General features: G+C 42.0%; 1 protein-coding gene across 1 annotated transcript in view; it reads left to right on the top strand.

Annotated features, from left to right (window-relative positions):
* The first annotated feature begins 4,017 nt into the window (after window positions 1–4,017).
* The window catches only part of LOC122926661 (carbonic anhydrase-related protein 10-like), a 493,040-nt gene continuing 476,210 nt past the window's right edge, over window positions 4,018–20,847 (top strand). Inside the window, exon 1 of the mRNA XM_044278105.1 lies at window positions 4,018–4,081. Coding sequence (XP_044134040.1) covers window positions 4,018–4,081 — 64 coding nt within the window. The remainder of the gene's footprint in view (window positions 4,082–20,847) is intronic.

Raw genomic sequence — 20,847 nt, 5'->3', positions numbered from 1 at the left:
GTGGCTCTTGGCTTCCAGACACAACAGCTGCAGCATGGCAATGTCTCACCTGGCACGTCGAATATGTTCTGTGGAACTTTAGGGGTGCAGCGGAAGAGGCGGTAGCAGTAAAAAAGGAGGAGTCAGCCGAGGAGGAGATGGAGGATGGAGAAGGAGGAGGAGAAGAAGTGGCCGGCCTGCATGCAATCCATGGCGGTAACATGGGTTGCATGCTTGACAGCCGTCAGAAGGTTTACCCAGTGGGCAGTAAAAGTTGTGTACCTTCCCTTCCTGTGTTTGCCCTTGTCTGTGGTCAGATGTATCGTGGCACTGACACTGTGTGCCAGAGATACATTCACTTGCCGCTGAACATGGCCATATAGCTCTAAGATGCCCTTTCTGGGAGAAATATTTCCTTCCAGGGACCTTCCATTGCGGTGTGCCAATGGCAACAAATTTTCTAAAGGCCTCCTAGTCCACCAGTTTATATGGCAGTAGTTGGTGGGCTAGCAGCTCCGACAAGCCAGCTAACATTTGGGCCACGGAAGCCTGTCTTTTGCCAGATGAACGCGACGACGGCACGGTCGAAGGTTGAGTGGAAGACAAATGAGTGGAGAGAGGAGAAGGAGAAGAGGCAGGACGTGGAGCGCCGGGAGTGTGGCTTTGTGGGATCTGACGGTGTTGCTCCCACTGGGCTCGGTGATGGGAGGCCAGGTGCCTTCGTAAGGTGGTCATCCCTAGGTGAGTGTTGGGCTTACTACGACTTATGCATTGACAGCACAGGCTGCAGATGGCAACACTATTATCAGCAGCTGACACGTTAATAATAGCCCACACTGCTGAGCCATGTGCTGGCATCCTGGGAGCGCCAGATGTGACCGTGCATGGTGAATATCTTGCTCCAGACACATTTGCAGTCTGCTTTTTGCCTCCTGAGCACTGCGAGTTCTGCCTGCTTCTCCTCCTTCTACCCCCTATCTGCCGGTCTGTCTCTCCCTCTGAACTCCCCTCCTCTTCCTCTCTTGTGGGCACCCTCGTGACATCCATCGACCCGTCATCATCGTCACCTTCAGCACCACTGACATTAGAGATCTCGGAGTAGGCAGCAACAGCGGGGACCTCCGTCCTTGAGCTGATCTGGGTACTGTCCTCAGATTGCTCGGTGGTGGCCATTGCTACCTTCTCTTCCTCACCCTATGCCAAGAATGGCTGCGCATTGGTAAGGTCTGGGAATGGATGGGAAAATAATTACTCTGACTCGAGTGGTAGTGGTGTCTTTGGGGGTGCACAAAGCAGAGAGTGAAGAGAGTGCATATACAGAGGATGAGGAGGGTGCAGAAGTGGAAGGCTGAGTGAGCCACTCAAACAAGTCTGGTGCGTCCTTTGACGTAATAGTAGCACCTTCTTCAACTTCCCACTTAGGCCCGAGCCTGTGGTGCACCTGCCCGACCCCTATCACCCCTGTGGAATGGCCTGCCTCTTCCTCTGCCTGTCATTTTCAAAATGGCGCTGTGACAAAGTCCCTATAGAAGACCAGTATTTGTGGGAGCCAGTATATCGCAGGCCTCAATCAATATTTGGTGGAAGCTGGTATATTAATCCCCTCTATCAGTATTTTGTGGAAAAAGGTGTATAGAACCCTTTAATGAGTATTTGCTGGATGCAGGTATATCAAACCTCTTAATCAATATTTGGTGGAAACTAGTGTATCGCAGGTGCAATGAGCAGGACACTGGGTCAGTGGGGTTCCTATGCAGTGGGTCAGTATATATGTGTAAGTGTTTGTGACTCCAATTGCAGCTTGCGCAGGTACTATAGCAGGGCTTTTCAAGATGTAATAGCTCATATACCAGGTGAGGAATGCCAGAGGGGGAATAATGTCTCTGTGTAATCTCAACGTGTCTCCTACCTTGGTACGGCTGGACTCCTGAATCCTGGCTCGCTTGCAATAAAATTGAGTGTGGTTAGCAGGAGTAATTGAGGAAAAATTTAGATCCAAACGGGTAATAAAGTCCAACTTGAGTTTACTGAATGGCAGCTTTTATCCGTACAAATTACAGCATAAGTCTTGGGTCCCAGCAGGTTTTGGCAATATGTGGCAGAAATTTTTCTATTCTGTTTCTGGTACATACGCCTAGTAGAATCTGGCAGGTATCTATCTTCTGCTCTGTCTTTAGTCTGCTTAGTTTGGGCCTGACTAGCTGAGGAGGTATTTAGTTTCTCCTGGTCTTGGGATCTGTGCTCACAGGACTGCTCGCAGGGTATGATGTCTTCTTCCTGGAGATCTATAGTGTTGTGGATGGCTGCTTCTCTGGTCGACCAGCTGAGGCTGACAGCTCAGGCTAAGAAGATGGATCCCTGCCTCAGCCGAGGCAGAATCCAGGGTTGGGATCCGTGATTCTGGGAGCTCCTACTAACACAACCTACCCCAGCAGGGGGTGGCTGGTACACTGCCTAGAACTTTCCTTCCTCCCCATGAGGTAGGAAGTGGGAACATTCCACTCCTCCTCAGAAAGGGGGAAGCTAACCTGGAATGGACTATTCCAGGCTAGAGATACTAACTAAGATCTGCTACATGCTGCTGCCACCTGCTGGTGCACATGGAAAATTACAGCAATAGTATAAAACAGACATAGAAAATACATATATGGGACAATGCAGGAGCTCATAAATATTCATGACTCATCATTATCAGCTAGAGCTTTTCAATACAAGATGTTGGCAGATTGACTGGGTCAATTAAAGAAAGTGACCCAGCATTTTGCTAAGAGAATCAGTCACTTATTTATGTTGCCCTTAGTTAGGATACCATAAAACTGGTGACAGGTTCCCTTTAAGTAACTCATATTCCAAAAAAAAATCCCTCGATAAGTATCCTGAGTCTTTGAAATATAAGCTGATAATAAATCCTAATTTAAGAAGAATGTAATGTACAGATTCCTTTGTGCCTAATGAAGTAGAGGCTCTGTAACGAGGTAGTCATTCCGACCCTCCTATACATTATCATCCCCTCTTTGGTATGTTATAATTTCTTAATGATTGCAGCGGTGGATTTATGGTATAGATAGCTTATAAAAAGCTTTGATCCACTTCAGACATCACCCTGTGCTATTCTCATGGGGCTAGAGATGTTATTTCACCCTACAGCAAATAATGAGAACTACAATAGACACAAGAACACACTTCATCTTCCCTGGAAAATGTGCAGACAACTGCTAACACTGGATCTGATTAGCATCTTTCAGTCTTTTCTTGTTTTATGGCACACTACTTATTTTACATTTTTATTACATTTGTATATGCATTTCATTTTCAAGTCTCCCGAAACAAGCATTTTTTACACTAATTGCATCATGACATAAATCAGGGCCTGTATGTGTGAGATTGACACAAATGATTTCCTATCTATGTGGCCCTGGGACCATTTGTTTCATAGATTGCCAGATCTCCAGGGGATGATGTAGAAGAGTGCGGATTTTAAAGAAGAGAGTGCTTATGCATAGAACCACATAAAAAGTGGAACAACCGTCTAGAACTGAAGAAGAGATGGTGATTTCAGAAATGAGGGCAGGCAAGAAAATCTTAAGGGAAAAGAAATCAACACATATTATATAAGGAAGACGGCAAGAGAGAGAGAGAAATAAATAAATATATTCAAAAGAGAAAAAAAAAAAAAGAAAGAAAAGGGGGAGGGTAAGAGAGTAACAGGAAGGTACAGAGCCAGGGAGAGAGAAAGGGAAAAGGAACGGAATGAAAAAGGAGGAGCAAAAGAAAATCAAACAAGAAGGTTTATTGTAAGAGCCAAGGAATTCTTCCAGGCAGAGTGAGAGGTGACACTTTCGGAGAGGCACTAGGAGCAGAAGAGTTTGACTATAGATTCAATAAACTGTAGCTAACATAAGGGAGGGAGGGAACCACTGAGGGCTTTCTCATTCTTGGAAACTAGCAGCTTTTCTTCCCCTCTCAACCTGTGTTTGTGTTGATGGGAATCTAGCTGTCTTCCAGCGTTCAGGAGATGAAGGGATAACCAGCAGCAGAATGCCGGGATTCATTTGGAGATCTGTGTTAATCCTTCAGGCGAGCACTGCCATATACACCGCAGGTAAGTAACAGCATGCTGGCCACTGGCCACTAATGCCATCCCCATGATTAATATTGCATGCGTTCCTTTAAGAGTCCCCGGTAAGTAAAGGTTTAATAGTCTCAGAGGAAAAGGTTGCAAAAGGACACTTTATGGATGGGTTGATGGATTTCTTTGTCCTGTCTTACAAAAGTAGGCATTGCACAGGGCTGCTGGAGTTCAACTTTCATACTGTAAAAATGCATTGCACCCGCATCTTCCCATCCACAGCCTGAAATACTGGACTGGGTGCATGCATTTACATGAGTGTCTATTTACAGTAATCTATCTGTCTATCTATCTATCTATCTATCTATCTATCTATCTAGCTACATCACTCTATCTATCTATCCATCTCGTATCTATCTCCTATCATCTATCTATCTCGTATCTATCTTCTGTCTATCTATCTATCTATCTATCTCGTATCTATCTTCTGTCTATCTATCTATTTATCTACATCACTCTATCTATCTATCTATCTATCTATCTATCTAGTATCTATCTGGTATCTATCTCCTATCTCCTATCATCGATCTATCTCGTATCTATCTTCTGTCTGTCTATCTATCTATGTATCTACATCACTCTATCCCATCTCTCATCACTCTATCTATCTATCTATCTATCTATCTATCTATCTATCTATCTATCTATCTCCTATCTCCTATCATTTATCTATCTATCTATCTATCTATCTATCTATCTATCTATCTATCATCACTCTATCTATCTATCTATCTATCTATCTATCTATCTCCTATCTCCTATCATTTATCTATCTATCTATCTATCTATCTATCTATCTATCTATCTATCTATCATCACTCTATCTAATATCCATCTATCCAATGTCTATCTATCCAACTATCTATCATCATTCTATCATAACTATCTATCTACAGAATATATCATCCATCTATAATATCTATCTATCTATCTATCTACAGAATTTATCATCTATCTATAGCAACTATCTATCTATATCTATTTGTATTATTAAGTTTACACTACTGCATCTATCTCCTATCATCTATCTATCTATCTCGTATCTATCTATCTATCTATCTATCTATCTATCTCGTATCTATTTATCTATCTATCTATCTATCTATTATAACTATCTACAGTATCTGTCTATCTGCAACATCTATTTACCTGTCTATCTATCTATCTATCTATCTATCTACCTATCTCTATATCTAATATCTATATATCATTACTGTATCTATCTATCTATCTATCTATCTATCTATCTATCTATCATCACTCTATCTAATATCCATCTATCCAATGTCTATCTATCCAACTATCTATCATCATTCTATCATAACTATCTACACAATATATCATCCATCTATAATATCTATCTATCTATCTACAGAATGTATCATCTATCTATAGTAACTATCTATCTGTATCTATTTGTATTATTATGTTTACATTACTGCATAGCACACAGAGCATTTGAGACTGCAGATGTCTCTCGATGTCGATGAAAATTTCACCGATGGGTAAATATAGGACAATTGCCTTTACTGTTAGATGTAAACGCTATTCTTTATTCTTTGAATCCCTGACTCCTGTCACTCCGAAGCACAATACTTTCCAAACCACATGTGACAATGAATGGATGTAATCAAGCCTACCAGACTCATTCCCTTTAATGAAGAGGGTTTATAGAAACTGCTTACTTCAGGAGGAATGCTGTAATCACTGAAAGTTATATGGAGCGGGTATTTGTCTTCCTCTGCTGTCCATCAAGTGTTCTGTCAATGGACAATTCCTTGTGTAAAGCCATTGTGATTGGGGCAGGATGGATTAACTATACGCTCCATGGAGTAAGTTTAGAATATTCGGGTTCATTAGAGAAATTCATGAGTATAGTTAGACATTGTACACCTGAGAGTCAGAAGTGATATCCAGCATTACGATGAGCGGACAATACGAGGACACAAAATGAATGCTGCAGCTGAAGTAGGTTGTACATGTGCGCTGAGTATGGGAAGGATCAGAGGGGTAAATGCAGAAATGGAATGAGAAGATGGTTGGAACAAGTCAAGCAGTTCACTTTTACGTCATGTATATAATTACGCATTTAGGTTATTAGCTGAGAAGAGGCACTGTAAGAACTTTTCATGTATTGTCTACAAAATATGTATGTATGAGCATTTTTCTTACTCGCGCAACCAAATTTCTATATCTTGAGATAATTTGACAAATGTAAGCCTAAGGGTATATTCAGACGTAGCGGATAGGCTGTGGATTTTCTGTCTAGATTTGCAGGCTAAAAATCTGCAACATAGCAGTAAAAATGGATAAGATTTTAACAAATCTGCTCAAAAATTGACCCTTAGGACATGTATTTATAAATCCGCAACACGTCAATTCTTTTAGCAGATTTTCTCCCCGGATTTCACTCTTTCAAATTAGAATGAGCGATGATGAGCAAATCGATTCTAAACAAATTTTTCCTGAATTTCGGAAATATAAATTTTCAGCAATTTGATTTTAAGCAAATTTCTCAAAATGATCCACCGTCCATTTTTCAGCTCAATCTGCACCAAAATCCATGACATAAAAATCCTACAGTGCAGTTTGTTTTTAAAGAGGCTATCTGTTACCTCCTCCGTGCGTTTACCCATAGCCATATAGGTCGTTGTCACTTTACTAATGCTGACTTGGCATTAAGAGCTTGATATGATCCTCATACAGTGCTAGGAGACTCCAGAACCTCATCCACAACTGGATTGCAATTGGAGCAATTCTTGATTCCAGTCAAATTTGTATGACCAATTTGGCCAAATCAAACCTGAATCAAATTCCGAGAAATTAGCTTATCACTCTTTGCAAAGCATAGGACGCAGTCTTCAACAAATCAATGGCTTCATATGTGTATTTTGATAGATCCGTGGCAAATACGCATTAAAATCCACAACAAAACTTATAACTGAAATTTCGGGGGTCATTTATCATGCTGAAATACAGTAAATTAGGTGTATTTCAGGCGCGGATCTGCAACTTCTCCCTGCTCAGGCCAGGTCTAAAAAAGCGAGGAAGGGGTGAGAAAGGGGACAGGCTGTAGGCCCGTTTCATTAACCATTTTCTATTCCTGTTTTAGGCTAGGAAGCTGTCTTACATTTAGAAGCAGCACTGGATACGTTGGCGCCTCTTCATAACTTCGGCGGATCCGCCGCCAGCTGTAGGGCTTTATTTAGACCGTAGTCTAAAACGCTGATCTTAATAAATGTGCCCCTTTGTGTTAGATGTGGAAACACCCTAAAAAAAACTGACCAAGACCCTGGAGTAGATTTATCATAACCCGGTGGCGTACAGTGGGCTATGATAACCAGGTGCGCTGACGGATTGTGCTTCTGATTTATGACGAGGAGTATGCCTTGTCATAAATTAAAGGCGGCATCCAACAGTCTGTGCGCCCTGGCTGGCGTAGATTTCAGTGTTCTTCTGCATCAGGAAACCAGAGTAGAAGATGATATATGTGGCGGGCCGCTTGCCCAGTCCCGTTCCCACCTTCACCACCCTCCCTTTTTCAGGAAAGTGGAGGATAACTCTGCCCCTGTGTCTTTGAAAATATGAATTTCAAGTTCACTTATAGACTAGTTCTTTTTCTTGATTATGATCAGTACGCTATGCTGCAATTAGAAATATTAATTCCACCATCTGTGACATCCACTACCACTCAACATAAGGATTGCCATCCCTCACTGAAAGGGTAAGGTAGAACACCAGTGCGAGTGCACACAATGGGGGTCATTTACTAACAGACATTCGCCTACTTTTGGCGTATTTCTGGCACAGTCTACAACTTATTCCCACTCACGCCAGGTCTAAAAAAAGGGGCATGGTGTGGACAGGGAACGGGATGGGCCGGCAGACCCGTCTCATTCACCATTAGTGTTGATTGCGAATATTCTAATCGCAATTTTTTATCACAAATATATTGACACTTAGAAATTTTGCTAATATCTAGAATATAGTGCTATGGATTTGTAATTGCAAATATTCTAGATTTTTTTCATCAGTACCCATGATCCCTCACTGCTTCTTGCTTGTGAACCAATGAGAAGGCTGCAAAGTCTTTGACTTTAGGAGTAGTGTTGATTGCGAATATTCGTATCGCTAATTTTTTCTCACAAATTTTTATAGCAAATTTTCTGATTGACGATTTTCACAATCATTATGACTGGAAATCACGAATTCTCGAATTTGCAAATTTATGGCGAACAGTCGCACAAAAATGTGCGAAATATCACAAATTTGAATATTTGAATATTGCTCATCACTATTCATCATTTTCTGCACCTGTTTTAGGCATAGAAAATGGTCTAAATGTAAGACTGCTCAGCAGATGTCTTGCATTTAGACTGGTGGTGGATGCTTCAAAGTTATGGAGAGGACAGCGCCTCTTCATAACTCTGGCAGATCCACAGCCAGCGCACAAGATTATTAAGACCAGCATCTAAAAAAGTCCTAATAAATGACCCCTAATGTGCTGAATTATGAGTTTATTCCTGTTTCTGACACTGAAGGTTAGCTAATAAAATATGTATCACTAATATTATATATAGTTGAATGTTTTAAGGCGTATCTGTAGGGACAAGTCAATGGCATGAAATAGCACCTCAGCTGTTTAGCAGATGGACGCCAACCTTAGCCTTAATTGCATGTTCTAAACATACTTTACACGTACAGTATTTTCTCATTAAAACCCTGAAGCTTTTAGATGGAATGAGGTCTGAATACTCAAAGTAGTACACACTCCCAGGAGTTTGCAATGCTTTGAACACTGTACACAAGTAGCTTAGTGAATATTCATACAGTCCTCAATCAATAATTCACATCAGATTTGCCCATGTTTAGTGAACAAAACATATTGAACCAGGAAAGAGGAAAACTTTAGTGTTGACTGCCATGACGTTGTTCTGACGCAGGGTATTTTTGGGGAACAAAGTAACATTTTGTCTTTACAAATTTTGTATTTACTCCCTAAATACCTGGGTTGGTACCTTAGAATACGGCTTTTTTTTTTCAAAAAGGCAAACTTTTAAATTTTTCGTCACCATAGCCTTATAACAGTCTATTTTTTTGCGGGATGAGATGTATTTTTTTTTATGTCATTGCTGTAGAGTACATCTACAGTATAACTTAGAAATAATATTGGGGTCATGCTATGAAAAAAACACAGAATTTCTGCCATTCTGACGTTTTAAGGATTTTGGGGGGTCATTTTCGAAATCAGATATGTCAGTTTTGTGGTGTAAAAAAAAGTTGAAAATCATAGAATGTGTGACATTTCCACAGCAACTGCAACTTTGTTGCAACATTTCGTGATCTTTGACACTTTTCATTTTGTTCTATGTTTAGCAGCTAAAAGTGAGATTTGACCTGAATTATGGCACATTAACTTTTTGCGACACCTCTACTGTATAGGGTTGATGTGTGCACTGCACTGCTGTGTGTATGATGTGTCTACTGCGCTCCCGTGTGTGTATGATGTGTCTACTGCGCTCCCGTGTGTGTATATTGTGTGAACGATGTGTCTACTGCACTCCTGTGTGTGTATAATGTGTGTACTGCACTGCTGTGTGTATAATGTGTGTACTGCACTGTTGTGTGTATGATGTGTGTACTGCACTGCTGTGTGTATAATGTGTGTACTGCACTGTTGTGTGTGAATAATGTGTGGACTTCACTGCTGTGTATATAATGTGTGTACTGCACTGCTGTGTGTATAATATGTGTACTGCACTCCTGTGTGTGTATAATGTGTGTACTGCACTGCTGTGTGTATAATGTGTGTACTGCACTGTTGTGTGTATGATGTGTCTACTGCACTCCTGTGTGTGTATAATGTGTGCACTTCACTGCTGTGTGTATAATATGTGTACTGCACTGCTATGTGTGTATGATGTGTGTATTGCACAGATGTGTGTGTATAATGTGTGTAGTGCACTGTTGTGTGTATGATGTGTGTAATGCACTGCTATGTGTGTATGATGTGTCTACTGCAGTCCTGTGTGTGTATAATGTGTGCACTTCACTGCTGTGTGTATAATGTGTGTAGTGCACTGTTGTGTGTATGATGTGTGTACTGCACTGTGTGTATAATGTGTGTACTGCACTGCTGTGTATTTAATGTGTGTACTGCACTGCTGTGTGTATGATGTGTGTAGTGCACTGTTGTGTGTGTGATGTGTGTACTGCACTGTTGTGTGTGTAATGTGTGTACTGCACTGTGTGTATGATGTGTGTACTGCACTGTTGTGTGTGTACTGTTTGTGTGTGAATGATGTGTGTACTGCACTGTTGTGTGTATGATGTGTGTACTGCACTGTGTGTATGATGTGTGTACTGCACTGTTGTGTGTATGATGTGTGTATTGCACAGATGTGTGTGTATAATGTGTGTACTGCACTGTTGTGTGTATGATGTGTGTAATGCACTGTTGTGTGTGTAATGTCTGTACTGCACTGTTGTGTGTGTACTGTTTGTGTGTGAATGATGTGTGTACTGCACTGTGTGTATGATGTGTGTACTGCACTGTGTGTATAATGTGTGTACTGCACTGCTGTGTGTATAATGTGTGTACTGCACTGCTGTGTGTATAATGTGTGTACTGCACTGCTGTGTGTATAATTTGTCTACTGCACTCCTGTGTGTATAATGTGTGTACTGCACTGATGTCTATATGATGTGTGCACTACACTGCTGTGTGTATTATGTGTCTACTGCACTCCTGTGTGTGTATAATGTGTGTACTGCAATGCTGTGTGTATAATGTATGTACTGCACTACTGTGTGTAAAATGTGTACTGAATTACTTTTGTGTGTGTGTGTGTATATTGTGTGTACTGCACTTCTGTGTGTATAATGTGTGTTCTGAACTGCTATGTGTGCATGATGTGTCCACTTCACTCCAGTGTGTATAATGTGTATACTTCACTGTTGTGTGTATAATGTGTATACTTCACTGCTGTGTGTGTATGATGTGTGTACTGCACTGTTGTGTGTATGATGTGTCTACTGCACTCCCGTGTGTGTATAATGTTTGCACTTTACTACTGTGTGTAAATTGTGTGTACTGCACTGTTGTGTGTGTATAATGTTTGCACTTTACTACTGTGTGTAAATTGTGTGTACTGCTCAGTTGTGTGTGAATGATGTGTGTACTGCACTGTTGTGTGTATGATATCTGTACTGCACTGCTGTGTGTGCATAATGTGTGTACTGCAGTGCTGTGTGTATGTTGTATGTACTGCACTGTTGTGTGTGTAATGTGTGTAATGCACTGTTGTGTGTGTGATGTATGTGCTGTACTGTTGTGGGTGTATGTGTTTGTATAATGTGTGTACTACACTGTTGTGTGCATAATGTGTGTTCTGCAGTGCTGTGTGTATGTTGTATGTACTGCACTGTTGTGTGTGTGTAATGTGTGTAATGCACTGTTGTGTGTGTGTGTGTGTGTGTGTGTGTGTGTGTGTGATGTATGTGCTGTACTGTTGTGGGTGTATGTGTTTGTATAATGTGTATTCTACACTGTTGTGTGCATAATGTGTGTACTGCACTGCTGTGTGTATGATGTATGTACTGCTCTGTTGTGTGTGCATGATGTGTGTTCTGCACTGTTGTGTGTGTATGATATGTGTATTGCACTGCTGTGTGTATGTTGTATGTACTGCACTGATCATGGAGAATAAAACAAATGCCTAACCAAAACAACCAGTGCCAGCATGGCAGGATTCTACAGAACAAGGACAGGAGACAGCAGTGCAAAAATAGCCACATGGCTGGTTTTATGCTGTGTTTACCAGTTGGGCATGACGGGGCAGAGCCTGGGCCGGGACTACAGCCCCGGCAAATGAAACATGCTCAAATGATACTGAAAAAAAAAAAAATGCACACTTGGTCATCAACTAGACAAATCTAACACCAGTGCAAGGGGAAACTAAGACAGACGTAAAAGCCCCATTAACTTCATTTATTTGAAAGGTACATTTAAGGGGTTTTTCCCATCTGAGACAATGGGGGCATATCTTATAGGTGCGGGTCCCACCGCTGGGACCCGCACCTATATCGCGAACGTAGCCCCGAAAGTGAAGGAGAGCGCACTCCGCATGCGCAGCCGCACTCCATTCATTTCTATGGGGCCGCCGAAAATAGCCGAGCGCTGGCTCGGCTATTGCAGTCTGCCCCATAGAAATGAATGGAAGCATGGGCTGCGCATGCGCGGCATGCTCCCATTCACTTCTATGGGAGAGGTGGGGATTAGCGCTTGGTGGTGGACGGACCCCGGGAAATCTGGGGTCCTCCAGCCACAGTGCTCCCCACTCCGTTCTCGATATAGGTGCGGGTGCCAGTGGTGGGACCTGCACCTATCAGACAATGGGGGCATATCCTAGCGATATGCCCCCATTGTCCATGATGGGAATACCCTTTTAATGAGATAACCACATGCGCCATTGCTATTTGTTCCAATGGTCAGCAGATGGCACACTAAGGTTAATAGAAGCTGACCAAAACTATTAACCCCCTCTACACTAGACCCCAAAGTTAGTGACCTTGATGGCTCTACTTCAGTAAATCACCTTCTTTGGTTTTTGTCTAATCCAGGGATGTGTCTCATTGTATACTGTGCATTCTGGCGCCTTTCTACGATATGCAGCATTAGTTTACCAGCAATTTGTGCTGCCCGTCCTTAGGATTTTAGCAGACAGCTTGGTCTTCACACCACAGATACATTAATGATTCTTGGGTAGCCATGATCTGGTTGTCCTTCTTTGGACCACTTTCGGTAGGTCCTTACCATGGCATACAACAAGAATACCACAACACCTGCCATTTTGGAGATGCTCTGAGCCAGTCATCTAGCCATCATAATTTGACCCTTGCCAAAGTCACTTACATCCTTACAGTCGCCCCTTATTCTTGCAGCCAACACATCAACTTCAAGAACCGACTGCTGCCCACTCTGTCACAGCTGCCATTTCCAAAAGATAATCTGTTGTGGCTGATGCAAATGATAACATTTGCAGATGCTCATGAATATCCATGAAGTCTGCACGCTATTTCACTTGGTAGACCACTAGCATGTGTTCACCTAGTCACTCAATCTGTGTAAGGGCTGTTCCTTCTTCCCCTCATGCCGGTTAATCTATTAGGCCTCTTTCACGCCAACGAGTTTTCCGCGTGGGTGCAATGCATGATGTGAACGCATAGCACCCGCACTGAATCCTGACCCATTCATTTCAATGGGTCTGTGTACATGAGCATTTTTTTCACGCATCAGTTCTGCGTTGTGTGAAAATCGCAGCATGTTCTATATTCAGCGTTTTTCACGCAGCCCTGGCCCCATAGAAGTGAATAGGGCTTCAGTGAAAAACGCATTGCATCCGCAAGCAAGTGCGGATGCAATGCGTTTTTCAATGATGGTTGCTAGGAGATGTTGTTTGTAAACCTTCAGTTTTTTATCACGCTCGTGAAAAACGCATCAAGACGCATTTCACCCGCGCAGAAAAAACTGAACAACTGAACGCAATCGCAGACAAAAGTGACTGAACTTGGTTGCAAAATGGTGCGAGTTTCACTGAACGCACCCTGAACGCATCCGGACCTAATCCGTCATGCTCGTGTGAAAGAGGCCTTATTCTCACAATCGCTACCCTGTAACTGTTGTAACTGCCCCAATTGCCATCATAATTTTGGACATTACTTGTGCCCTCTAACACATGGGGGAGATTTATCAAAACTGGTGCAAAGAAGAACTGACTTAGTTGCCCATAGCAACCAATCAGATTGATCCATTCCTTTTTCAAAGGAACTCTGAAAATGGAATGGTGGAAGCTGATTAGTTGCTATCGGCAACTAAGCCAGTTTACTTTACAGCAGTTTTTATAAATCTCCCTCAAGGTGTTCATACTCGGAAAGAATGTCCACATGACAGCCGACATGTAACATACCAAGCACCGTTATTTATGGTTTCTATTAATGTCAGCAGAAAACCTGGGCAAAATCGACAAAGGAACATGGCAGGACAATTTTCTTTGCGACTCTCCAGTCAAATCTCCAGCTTCCCAAGTGGTCCAAGATTTGGGGTCCTGTCTAGGCTAGACGCGTTTCGGGGTTTAACATGACCCCTTCCTCAGTAGCTACTGGAGATTTGACTGGAGAGTCACAAAGAAAGAATCATCTGTCACACGAAGGGCATATTTGGAAAAAAAATTGCAAGGCCTGTTTCCATGGTGAAGGCCTGACTACATGTGCCAAACAATTGCCTGTGTGCGAGTTTATTACGAAATATTGGTCTGCAAACTCAGAGGACCATAACTCCATCTTTGTCGACTTATCAAGAGAGATTCCAGTGGGACATGGCTGGTGGATGCTATTAGCGGGACGCCGCTTGAGTTTGTTCATTGATTGCGCATTGGGACTTTGCTTATTTTCGGATATTCCTAATACATATCAAAAGGGATGTTGTTAAAGGACATTGGTTTATCACAACCATTTAGTACGAGACTTTCCCATACGAATATTTGCCGAATATTCATACAAGATATTATCGAATATTCCATTTTATTCCTCGAAATTTTGTATTTTATATTTTTAGTATACCATTTTCCATTTGTCATATTGTATTACTGCATGTTGTGTTTTATGGTTTAGCAGATAGGTATTTTATATTTTAATATTATCACTGTCAGCACGTACAGTTATTCATGCTATTATATGTTAATAAATTTCAAATGGTCCAGATATTCTGAGAGTGCCCAGTTATCCTTGTTTAATTATATTGTTCTTTTTAGAGTGGACTGGGTGAGTCCACTCGACTGAGTGCACCTCTTGGGTCAATAGCCAGTCCAGTGCGTCACATTTACTCCTTTTATCATGACAGACTGGAACAGAGGAGGAGAGGACCCTGGCCGCGAGGGCTTCCAATCTACAAGAGAAGGGGAAGGAGACAGTAGGTTAGGGTACAAGCTATTCATATGTTAGTGTTGTAACTGCAGGATTGACTGTAGAGTAAGGGGTGGTGTTGAATGTCACTGTGGTATCCAGGTCCAATTACAGAAAATTGGAGGGTATTTTTGACCTCTTGTGGTATACTGCAGTTGTTGACAGGCAACAGGCTTAGTGGCTACAGTCTCTGATGAGTACAAAGTTTGAAATTAAAGGGCATCTGTCAGCAGTTTTGTACCTATGACACTGGCTGACCTGTTACATGTGCACTTAACAGCTGAAGGCATCTGTGTTGGTCCCATGTACATATATGCCCGCATTGATGAGAAAAATGACGTTTTAATATATGCAAATGAGCCTCTAGTTGCCAACGGGCGTTTCCTTTACTCCTAGCGGCTCAGCTCTGCACTCTCTGCACTTTGATTGACAGGGTCTAGTGTGATAACATTTATACTTCTTGGCCCTGTCAAACAATGTGTAGGGCACAGCAGTTGCAGAGAGAGCTGAGCCTCTAGGTTTAACGTGCAAAAAAAGGGGGTTAGTCAGCACCTCCCAATGCGCAGGTGCACGCTGCCATGGCTGAAAACAGAGAAAAAAAGAGAATGCAGCAGCACCCTGCAAACCAGATAAAGTACAATAATGGCATAGTCACAAAAAATATTATAGTGCTAATGCTACGCTTATTTATAAAGTGAGATGCTTGGCAAATTTTGTACAAAACCATTTCAGCCCGTCTGCCGAACGTCAAGGCGATCTCTGTAAGATGGGTCCTAACACTAAATACTACCTGTTATGCGCCATAATGGCTGCCATAAAGTTCAGGAAGTGTTGGATCCACATGCCTGCTGGGTCCACTCTGCCTTTTACCATTTTTGGTGCCATAATGGCCTCCTTTACAAGGGATGCAGGTACCAACATGCATGCCGAGCCCACTCTATACACTTCCTTGTGCCAGACAGATTCCAATGAATGTAGTGAGAGCAGGCCACAGCTTTATACTGAGACTAATTAAAATCAGCCTATGGGGCAGACAGGCTAATCAGGAGTGCATGACTCGCTGGAGTGCCACATCTCCAGCATTGTAAATCTGCAAAAAAAAGGGGGTTAGTCAGCACCTCCCAGTGCGCAGGTGCACGCCACCATGGCAAAGACCTAGAGGAAAAAAAGAGACAATGCAGCAGCACCCTGCAAATCAGATAAAGTACAATAATGCCAAAAATTATAGTGCTAATGCTACGCTTATTTATAAAGTGAGATGCTTGGCCAATGCATTTTGTACAAAACCATTTGAGCCCGTCTGCCAAACATCAAGGCGATCTCTGTAAGACAGGAACCTAACACTAAATACTACCTGTTATGTGCCATAATGGCCGCCATAAAGTTCAGGGAGTGTTGGATCCACATGCATGCTGGATCCACTCTGCCTTTTACCATTTTTGGTGCCATAATGGCCTCCATTACTTCCAAGGGATGCAGGTACCAACATGCATGCCGAGCCCACTCTATACCTTTCCTTGTGCCTGACAGCTTCCAATGAATGTAGTGACAGCAGGCCACAGCTTTATACTAAAACTAATTAAAATCAGCCTATGGGGCAGACGGGTAACGCTTCCATTGCTCCTAGAGGCTCATTTGCATATAATAAAACATCATTTTTCTCAGCAATGCGGGCACATATGAAAATGGGACCAACACAGATGCCTTCAGCTGCCAAGTGCACATGTAACAGGTCAGCCAGTTTCATAGGGACAAATCTGCTGACAGATGCCTTTTAAGATTGATTGGCTAGCACCCCAGGATATATCGTGGTGCTTAATGGTAAAAATATGTACTGTATGAATATCATGGCACTCATGAATGATGCTGGTATGAGTAATTGCTTTATTGAAGGCACCCCATAGCAGAAAATATATAGGCCGACACATGTGTTTCAGGCTAAACAGACCTGTTCAAGGAATAAATAAAACAAAAAGGAAACTAAATTATGACATAAAATAGGTAGGATAATGCACATGTAAGGAAACATATGGAGCATGGTTCCCATAATGTATGTTCACAAAATGATACACGCAGTCCATTTGCCAGATAGAAAAAAGTACGTCAACAATATATGTATCATTAATATTATGATCCTGTTATTTCATGACTATACATATTACAACCATATTGATATTGTTGATGCACTTTTTTTCTATTCTGGCAGCTGGACATACATTATTACTACTTGGAAATCATGCTACATACGTTTTCTAACACATGTATTATCCTACCTATTTTATGTCCATATGCATACTATTTACTTTCCTTTTAGTCCTTATCCACACTCAATTACTCATCATCGACACGCTGGCTCTTAGGCCTTATCTTCACTTATCCCCACTGTTACCTTGCCATGTGGCGCAGCATCGCACAATCTACATAGTCTACATAGTCTTTAATAGGCGCTCCCAGATCTGGCCTTATAACCACCGCACACACTTAGCCGTCGCGGGATCTCTGCCAGGTGACATACAGTTCCAGGCTGCATATCTGGCTTCACAATCACTGTGCACTTACTTATTCATCGCTGTATCTCTGCCTCACAACACGCAATAGTCTCTCAAACAATATTGTGCACAGGATGGCTGCTTTACAGGCTTGTCTCTTTTACAGGCCCAGCTGCTTTTAGGATGCACAGATCAGGTAGATTCTCTTTATACCTCAGCTCTGGATCCAAACCCTTTTTGAAACTCAGCTCCTAATATCCGAGCAATTTCCTGAAGTGCTGTACCTTTCTTTCCAGTAGCAACCACCTCCGCTCACTCCCACAGTTATAAAACTGAATCTGTCTCTAGCAGCAGCCACCAGCTTACACTTGAATGTCCTGTCTATTACACTCAGCCATGAGACTTTAATACAAACTCAAGGATCTGCCAAGGATTAACCAACCCAGATCTAACTGCAGCACAGGACCAGCTGATCAGAAGGCATTACATCATCCAATGTATTATCAAGTTGTAATAATATCTCAATAGAGTAAACCTCAGTGCTGTTCTACACATATGCTTTCAGCACTTTCACATTACACAGTACATACATATATGCTGCATACAGTATTTACCTTCGGGACAATATATATATATATATATATATATATGCATTTATAGGGTGTTTCCATTGTCTTTAGTGTGATTTCTACCATACCCTTTACATCTTACCCAAAAGTATAGGACTTCCCCAGAGTGTAAGTATACTGCCACATCCTGCTACTGACATCATCAGTATACTTTCCTGCCATCATCTTAATACTTAAAGAGGTTTTGGCACTTGAGCAAATAGCATTAATTATGCAGAGAAAGTTTCCTCGGTTACGACCACCCTGCAATCCAGCAGCGGTGGCCGTGCTTGTACACGATAGGAAAAATGTGAGCTCTCACGGTCCTGGCCACCAGAGAGGCTGCCATTTTTTCTTATAGTGTGCAAGCACAAGCACCACTGCTGGATTACAGGGTGGTTGTAACCATGGAAACGAGCAGTTTATAATCTTATGGAACAATCAACCAAGCCAGCAAAGCAAGCAATATGGACAATCACATTACATTAATAAGTGCCTTGTATTAGCTTGCTCTACATGATAAATGGATGTGGACAGCACACATATAACATTCATGTGCTGTCCACATTTCTTTGCGACCCCATAGAAATGAATGGGTCGGCATTTGATCCGTAAAATATGCAAACCGAAAATATGTTTGTGTGCATGAGGCCTAAGTGTGTATACATATGTGCAAAGCTCTTAAAGGGCAGTCTCACTGCAGCAAGTGGCATTTATCATGTAGAGAAAGTTAATACAAGCCACTTACTAATGTATTGTTGTTATCCATGTTGCCTCCTTTGCTGGCTTGGTTCGTTTCTCTATCACCGTATACACTGCTCGTTTCTATGGTTACAGCAGTGGTGGTTGTGCTTGCACACTATAAGAAAAAAAAAACTGCCTCTCTGGTGGCCGGGACCGTGGGCGCTCACGTAAGTTGGTACTTTTTTCTATAGTGTACAAGCACAGCCACTGCTGCTGAACTACAGGGTAGTTGTAACCATGGAAACTTTCTCTGCATAATAAATGCTATTTGCTGAAGTTGCAAAACCTCTTTGAAGAGTATCTCACGCAAAGCAGTATACATCTATCATTCCCTCATTGACTTCTCACAGCGACTTTAAGGCACAGTATATGGTAAATCATGGCATATAAAGTTAGTGCCAGTGTTGGGAGATATATAGGAGATTGGGGACGATCTTGTACTTCATTGTCAGTGCTTTAAACTATAGTGTGCTGGGCAATGTGAAGCATAAGTAATGATAAATGTGTTGCGCTGCATAGGTCCCATCCCCTCCTGCCCCCACAAAATTAGCATTATGGGCAAAAAATCACAAGTTTTCATTCAAAATGGGGCTTGCACTGAAATTTGCAACAGTTTAGAGTCACAGAGAACTTGAAAAATAGGCCTCTATGTACGTAGAGTACACTGCCTCGTATTGACCCACATCTGTATGATTTTTATGAGAAACCTATCTGTTCCTGTAGTTTAATAGATATACAGCATCTCTAACGTCCACCAGCTTCGTGATGTCGTCATGGAGGAGTGGAAGAGGATTCCAGTGGCAAACTGTGAATCTCTAGTGAACTCCATGCCCAAGAGAGTTAAGGCAGTGCTGGAAACTAATAGTGGCCATACAAAATATTGACACTTTGGATACAATTTGGCCATTTTCACTTAGGGGTGTACTCATTTTGGTTGCCATGGATTTAGACATTAATGGCTGTGTGTTGAGTTATTTTGAGGGCACACCACACTGTCATACAAGCTGTACACTGACTACTTTACATTGTATCAAAGTGTCATATCTTTAGTGTTGTCCCATGAAAAGATAGAATACAATATTTACAAAAATTTGAGGGGTGTAGTCACTTTTGTGAGATACTGTATGTACTTAGTGACCCAAAAAATTGACTAAGAACAAAGTGAATGAAACTTTGAATATAGTAATGTATTGATGATATATTTGATTACATTATTATTATTATATTATCTGTGAAAGGATACTTTTATTGGGGAAAGCTCTAGTACCTTATTGGGCCAACTCTAGTTTGAATAGAAGATGAGAGACAAATGGGCTAGAAGTCACACAGGTTTTGTATGGTATATGGTATGGTGCACATGTTGCAGCTGAACCTATTGATCCTGCACACTCATGGGGTGCTGAAGTTTGCGTCTCAGCAGGTCCCATAAATGCTTGATTGGCAATAAATCTGGGGATCGGACAGGCCAAGGAAGTGTTTCAATCTGGCGGGATATTCCTGGGAAACGATTGTTGTGTGTGGGCATGTGTTATCCTGTGGAAAAATGCCAGTTTGAAGCCCTGCCATGAGAGGCAACACATGTGGCCGCAGGATGTCCTGCACCTATCGCTGAACTGTTAGTGTCCCTCATATCACGATTATGGGTGACCAGCTGTCATATGCGATGGCTTCCCATATCATCACACCAGTAGCTGGGGCAGTGTGTTGCTCCACAGCAAAGACAGGATCAAAGCGCTCACCATGAAGGACTGAAGCTCTCAACCATTGAGGGATCCCAAACAGAACCTGGATTCATTGCTAAAGACAATATGATACCAGGCTTTTTCATCATGACACCACTTTAAACAAAGACAACAGTGGCCTTCTGCCAATGGCCAGACATGAAATGGACATCATGACACCAAATTTCTACTGGTAAGTGTTTGGAAATGGTCCG

The sequence above is a fragment of the Bufo gargarizans genome, chromosome 2 (genome assembly GCF_014858855.1).
Source record: "Bufo gargarizans isolate SCDJY-AF-19 chromosome 2, ASM1485885v1, whole genome shotgun sequence".
NCBI lineage: Eukaryota > Metazoa > Chordata > Amphibia > Anura > Bufonidae > Bufo > Bufo gargarizans.
This window is presented reverse-complemented; position numbering and strand designations above follow the sequence as displayed.